General features: G+C 40.7%; 1 protein-coding gene across 3 annotated transcripts in view; it reads right to left on the minus strand.

Annotated features, from left to right (window-relative positions):
* NCAPG2 (non-SMC condensin II complex subunit G2) overlaps positions 1-6049 on the minus strand; it is a 44794-nt gene extending 38745 nt beyond the window's left edge. The window contains exons 1-3 of one of the 3 annotated variants that reach the window (XM_010394865.4): positions 5421-6049; positions 3643-3733; positions 547-738 (exon numbers count right to left, since the gene is read on the minus strand). In XM_010394865.4, the coding sequence (XP_010393167.3) occupies positions 547-738; positions 3643-3717 (267 nt within the window). In that variant the 5' untranslated portion in view covers positions 3718-3733; positions 5421-6049. Of the gene's footprint in view, positions 1-546; positions 739-3642; positions 3734-4393 lie in introns of all 3 variants that reach the window. The other 2 variants (XM_039549649.1, XM_039549648.1) reach the window with 2 other exon arrangements.
* Positions 6050-7261: the final 1212 nt, after the last annotated feature.

Consider the following 7261-nt stretch of genomic DNA (forward strand, 5'->3'; position numbering starts at 1 on the left):
CCCACTGTATTTCTTTTCTGCCTCCAAAATTAAATAACTTTTTCCCCCAGTATTCTCAAGGCCACATAGACTACAGCACAGAAGGCAGTATATGAGGGTCTGAGTCAGAAAAACTCGATATAGTCTACATTTGTGGGAGGGGCAGTCAAATCTAGATTTCAGGATCTTCGTTCAGTAAAATGACATCACAAATCAGGTAGTGAATTTCTTATACTGTATGCCAGATACTTCACATCTGCAATATTAACATTCACTTACTGAAATAAAGACATACAAGCAGCCCCTCCAACACTACTGAGAAAACTAACTCACATCTTCCATACCTAAAATTATCAGCAGATCTAGTCTTTTATAGTATAGACTAATTATAAGTTCAGATTAACCCAAGCATAAATTAAGTCCTTTAAAAAATGGGCAGGAAGGTGATATTTGGAACTGATCTTATTTGATAACTCTTGCATGTTTTCAGCTGTTACCAAAATATTCTATTTTATTTCCCAAAAATCATGAAGCGTTCATCACCTTTTCATTTTACAAGATTCTTACCATTTCTGGAGCTATCTCAAGTTCCATGTCACCATCACATTTATCATCTCCAGTCCTGTGCCATGTTTCCACAGGGTTCTCCGTCAAGCTCTCTCGCAATAGCTGTGTCAGTCTCTGCCATAGCACTTCTTTTTGCTTCCTTGGCAATTCTTGAAGCAGCTCATTCAAGTCAAAATGATCAAATGTATTTTTCTATAAATGGTCAGAAGATACCACATAATTCCACATCAGTGAAGTGGCTTGTATTTCATCATATTTTCTACAATTAATGGGGGTTTTTACATTAATCATTAACTTACATTCCTCTGCAGTCATAGAGGTAAAATACCTTCTAGAAGTTATACTTTTTTTAAATAGCATAAGAAATTCCTGCTACTTAACTCTTTATCATGAAGCAAGACTGCTACTTTTAAGACAAAAGTCTTTAGCCCTTGACAGCAATGAAGACAATTCCATACCCTTAGCTATGAAGCTCAAAGCCGCACAGAATTTAAGTCCCTGATCATATCTTTGCTATCTTAAACATCGATTGATGATGGCTGTTGAAAGAAAATCCTTAGGCAAGGACTGGAAATGTAACAGTCAGTACAGCCATAGGGACAGCACTAATCTGGGATCTCACACACCAGACCTCAGCACACTGCACTGCTTTAAAGCCCCCCATCAAACCCAGCTCCTGAGCATGTTAACCCCACACCTCCTGCTGAAGCCCTGCTAACAGGGAAGCCACCATCAGTCTCCAGTAGAGACTGCACCCCAAGACTGATCTGAACGATTTCCTCAGAAGAACTTGGCTAGAAGAATTTACCTCAGAGACACAGGGAGTCTGGTAGCATCAAAGAAGGGTAGGCAGCCTGCTAGGAAAGGGAATATGCAGAGAGAAGATGAGATAATTTCTGAGATGTAATTTGCAATACTGAAGTGAAGGTTTACTGGATCAAAAACACTTCAGAGGAAAGAGAGAGAATGTCCATGATATTGAAATAAATATATTTTTAGTTTGCAGCTACACTGCAAGGCATCGAAAAGAAAAAGTTGAAGAAAAAACCAGAAAAGAATGAAAGAAGCAGCAACAAGTATTAGGAAGTTCCCAGAAGGGTATGAGAAGAAAGATCCTGTTACATATTTATAAGAGAATTTCCATTCTATTCTACAGCTGAAAACAAATACAATAAACCAAAGGCTTCACAGGGAACTCTGCAGCCCTCTGCTTCAAACAAACCCAAAAGACAGGATATTAAGATTGTACTGTTTTGAACAGAAAGAATGAATTCATAATAGGACCAGAGCTCTTGGATCTTTCTTTGGGATGATATGAGATAGAATTATTCCAAAACCTATAAAGGCAAAGGATGACAGTGAATGATAATCATATCTGTGATTCCTATTTTTCTGTCTAAGAAATTACGTCTTTTCTTGAATTGGAATGGGATCTAGTGGAAAAAATTAACAGCACCTGTTGAAGATCTCAATGAACAGCACCACAATATGACATTTTTAAAAGATTATGAAGAATAAAAATGAAAAGCCCACGAGAAACCTTGAAGGAAAATTAGCAAACCCCTGGAATTTTAGAAGACACAGATGAACCTAAACATTGAGAGGAAGGAAAAGAAAAATTCAAGGGGGAAGTAAGGGGGGGGGGGGGGGTGTAGAAAACAGACACTGAAAGAAACAGCAATGCTAAAACCAGAACTTTCAAAAATGTTTAAAAGGCAAATTTTAAGGCTAGAGCACCAAATAAGTAGCAAATATAATACAAAAACTAAGGAAAGCAGTGAGGCTTTAATGACATTTTATTTGACCACAGCCTCCTCCAGAAAACCAGTCTAGAATTTTTCAAGGGAGATCCTAAAAGGAGGATCCTCATACCAAGACAAGACAAGGTCACACATCCTCCATCACTGAAGGTTTCAAAAGGAAATTAATAAAATAACTCGAGTCTCTTGGATAGTCTAAAATTCATCTGGATATTCATGTTCCTTTATGCTACAAAGGCATGAAGACAATTTTAACCAATATACTCATTGTAGCTGGTGACATAGTTTCCAGAGATATTGGCAACAGCTGAAAACTGTTGCACAAGAACTCCTATGCATTGGTGATGAAAAATAAAAGGATGAAAAAACTTTTAATCCAAATAGCCCACGGCAGTTAAAATAAATTATTGAATGCAGATGGCAGAATGAACACAACCAAATCAACTGAAAAGGAAACACTGCAAGTGAAAACTAAAGTGAATAAATTTTTGTTAAAATGTTTAGATTTAGGTAAAAATGGGAAGGAGACTTTAAGCAGAGGCAATCTGGTAATGAAGTTGTTATCTATAACTACATACAAGAACACAAACGAAAGAAATAGCAAATTTCTTGGGGAAAGATTCAGTGATGTTTGGGAGACAAACTTTTTTAAGCTTATTATACAAAACATGATTGTGGGTTTAATACAGTTGCTACATTAAATCAGTTCATGCCTTTGTGCACCTAGAGGTCAACTGAGGTCAACTTCTTTATCCTGATCCAGGTAACATTAGGAAAATACCCATTAGAAAGCTTAAGAAACTAACTTGACAATACCATTTACAGAGAGCAATCTACCCTTTCTCTAAAGCAGTGACAGAAATAACAATTCAAGTAAAATTAAATGTAGACCAAAGAACAAGTAGACAGGCCAAACTATCAAATGAATGAACACTAGTGAAACACAACTCTGCTATGTTTGTACATCAACTCATATTCATTATATACCAATAAACTTCCTTAAGTTGAAATTAAAAAATACAATACTTCATCAAGTTAGTATTTTTTTAGTACTACCACAGTACTAATAATTTATTTTTTTAAAGTAAGCTGTATGCAGAACAACCAAATGACAAAAAATTAGCTGGTTTATAAATATTCATATTTTAGATTCCACAACATTTTCAGCCTATATTCCTTCAAGTGCCATTTGAACTTATTTTCTACAGCAATTATTCCCACACATCTGCAAGTACCAGACAAATAGTTTCTGTCCCTTTGTCACACTACTGCACCCATAAGAGACTTATGACTCCGTAAGTGATATATATATATATATATACATTGGCTCACTTACAGCATTCTGAGTGTAATGCAGGAAGTCTTCAATTGACTCTTTAGACACAACTTGCAAAAATGCTTCGTGTTTCATCGTGGAATTGTTTTCCCTAATTTATAGAGAAACCATAACATTAGAGAAGGCACTGTATATCAAAACAAGATCATTTTGGTCTCAGTTGTAGCCATATATCAGCTACATACATAGCATTTATATATATATATATGTTATATGTTACATTAGTTATACATGCATTCCACAGCTAAAGAAGTTTTTCCCTCCAACATATTTTACAGTTATCTGAGTCAGCATTTAGATTCACAACACCAGTAGGCTACAGGGCTTGATTTCTTTCTAGTTTCTTTTGCAGAATACATTTTTAATGGGTACTTTGATTTTTAAAAAGCACAGTGCATTCTCCAGCACACACCCACTATTTAAGCCGGCCATCATTCCCGACAACAGTATTTATTTGCATAAGAAGCACGGAGGGATAGTAAAATGGTGTCTCCTTTTCTCTACTTTCAAGTGAAAACTATGGGAAATGGGCAAGGCCACCAAGGCCATTAGCTCACGTAAACACTCCTCCACTCTAGGTGTCTCCTGACATGCTTTTCCTGTTGGGAAAGTGGCTTACACAGCCTTTCGTGTGTGTGAAGCCACAACACGGAACGGGGCGGGGGCGGCTCTTGGGCCCGTCCCGAGTCACCCGGGGGCTCCCGCCAGGCCCCGGCAGGGCAGGCAGAGGGAAGCCGGACGGGACGCTTACCTTCGGGCTCCCTAAGAGCGGCCGAGCCCTCCTGGATCCGCAGGATGCACTCACAGCACCGCGGCGCCGCCTCAGCGGAGCGGAACGAAGCCGGCAGACTCGCGCGTAGGAGAAGAGCCCGCGGCGCACAGCAGCACCGCCAGAGGAGACACCGACCCCGGGAGCCGCTCGAAAGGGACACCCGGGGACAGCCCGGGACAGCCCAGCCCCGCTCCGCTCCCAGTCCGTCCCTCACCCGCCACTTTTCGAATCGTCCCGCGGCCGATGTTGAGCGCGCGCCGCGGAACTCCCGTCTCGTCTCGCGAGACCTCGACCACCGCCCCACCCTTTCCCGCGCCCGGCACCGCTGAGGGCGGCGTGGGGGAAAGGCGGCCCCGGAACTCACCGGGAACACGGGACGGTGTTCAAAACTCACAGAATCACAGAGTCAGCAAAGATGGAAAAGGCCTCTAAGATCATCGAGGCCAGTCTGTGGCCGAACACTACCAGGTCAACTAGACCATGGCACTGAGTGCCACTTCCGGTCTTTCCTGAACACCCTCAGGGATGGTGTGCCTCCATCCCCTCCCTGGGCAGCCCATTCCAATCCCCCTTTCTGTGAAGAAACTCCTCCTAATGTTCGACCTGAACCGCTTCTGGCGCGTGCTGTTGTCCTGTCGCTGGCTACGCGGGAGAAGAGCCCGACTCCCACCTGGCTAAACCCTCCTTTCAGGGACCTGTAGAGAGCGATGAAGCCCCTCTTGAGCCTCCTCCAGGCTGAGCCCCGCTGCTTCCTCAGCCGCTCGTAGGATTTGTGCCCCAGCCCCATCGCTGAGCAGCGCCTGTGCCCGCAGCGCCCCGCGGGCGGAGGGGCTGCGCTGCTCCCGGGAGCTTCGGCCGCGCTGAAAGGCTCCTTCCTCCGCTGCCTGCACTAACGCAGGCTGGCTGGAGACACGGCTGGTCCCGGAGGAGCATCCCATCAGTTACCCAGAGACAGCTGCCAGGGTTCAAACCCACTCCCCCCTCACTGTTCCCTTTCTGTACCTACCTCAAAAGTGTCAGTGCTTCCAAACGGGGGTTAAGCCATGCTCAGTTAAATTCATGTTCACGCTTAACAACACAGTATTCCTTCTTCCATGGATCTCTGGTAATGTCGACGTTTACAAAAACATCACCCATTTGATTACACTGGTGGCTTTTTTCTCCAATAATGTTATTGTTGCTATTGCTGACCTCTCTGCCTTTACTCACAGTCCTGGTGAACAACATAAGTGTTTTGCACTCTTCATCCAAAGCAATCAAGAGTTAAACAGCCTACGTGCCAGAATGTATAGGAGACTGTGTAAGCCAGATGATATTTAGACTTTGATAACTAAGGATATTTTTAATATATCAGGAAGTTATGTCTTCTGTTTCTTCTTTGCAGTGTTTGGAATTAGTTAGATCTGGAATTCTGTGATATTCCCCATTCCATTTGTTTGAGCGCTTCTGCAAATCAAAACCAGTCAAAGTGTCTTGTTAAGGGCTTAATTTGTATTTTTCCATTTGGCATTTTCAGTAGCATAATATTTCTCTGTGTTGTTGGCTGTTCAGAAGAGAGAGGTGCATGACTGAAATAATTTGCTTTCAGTCTGTAGAAGCAGTACAGCATGTGCTGCTTTACCGTGCACACAAACAGAAAACCAACTGCGATGTCTATAAAAGTTCTCACATCTGGACTTTTCAGGATCGTAATTTTAAAAAAATATGACATAATTCAGATTTTATTTAGTATTAAATGTAAAAATTCACTCCTTTTAAAAGTAGCACTTACCTCTTCTGCTGCTTTAATTTTTAACATAGAGTCTTTGTTAATCACCGTGCCTTTCACTGATTTAGATCATATTAAAAATTAAGGTTTTTCACATTCTCTGCCACATTTATTTGAGATAAGAATCCAGCTTGTTTCAGATCCTGTGGACCTGACTTTATTTCCCAGTTAGGTATTCAGCTAAGTGCGAGGAGCCTGTGAAACAGTTTGCTTGGAATAAGTCACATCAGCATACCTGTAGAATTGTAAAAGCAAATAAAAATGTGCAACACTTGACATTTATACATTGTGCTAATGTCTGCCTATATTGAAAAATTTCTGCATATATTAAAAATCTTTGTCATTTTAGATCCAAACTGATGACTTATCATGACTCTCATAGACTGAATATTTCATTAATACCTTGATTAGTCTTCTAATTAGATGCTACAGTAGTCACCTGGTTACTGTTTATTTCATTGGGCACGCATCCATTTAGCAAACAAACTAAAACGTATTTTAGCTTTTAATTTCTGTTGCATAGCAACCACAGAATTATTTTTTTCATAGTATTGAAACTAGAAGTTGACACAGATAACAACAGGCTGAATAACACCAAGTGATTCATTTTAGAGGACCACATAGAGAAACCAGAGAGGCAGAATAATGTTTTCTAGGTTTTTTCAAGAGCTGTGCATGAACTGCAAGCTAGTAATAAACCTGCAATTCTATTTTCAGTTTCTCTAATCTTCTCTCTTTCAAGAGTACCAAATTACATGCCTCTCTTTGACATATCTGTTCATCTGTTCAAAAATAATCTATACCCTGTGATAATAATCTCATATTTATTATCATTTTCCTGTCAAGTTAAGTTAAGGCAAAAATGAAAAATGGGCCTTTCGCACATGGTTGCTGAGCAACAGCAAATAAAGATTTGCTTTTGTGCTACTGCTTCATGAACCAGTCTTTATTCTTGTTGGTGGCCTGCACTAGAGATCTCAGTTACAAATGGCTCACACCAGAATATCATTGTTTGGGCTAGAGCAAGCATTCCATTTTAACCTATAAGGGTCAACAATATAAACAGAAAATAAACAAGT

This window comes from Corvus cornix, chromosome 2 (genome assembly GCF_000738735.6).
Source record: "Corvus cornix cornix isolate S_Up_H32 chromosome 2, ASM73873v5, whole genome shotgun sequence".
NCBI classification, from domain to species: Eukaryota; Metazoa; Chordata; class Aves; order Passeriformes; family Corvidae; genus Corvus; species Corvus cornix.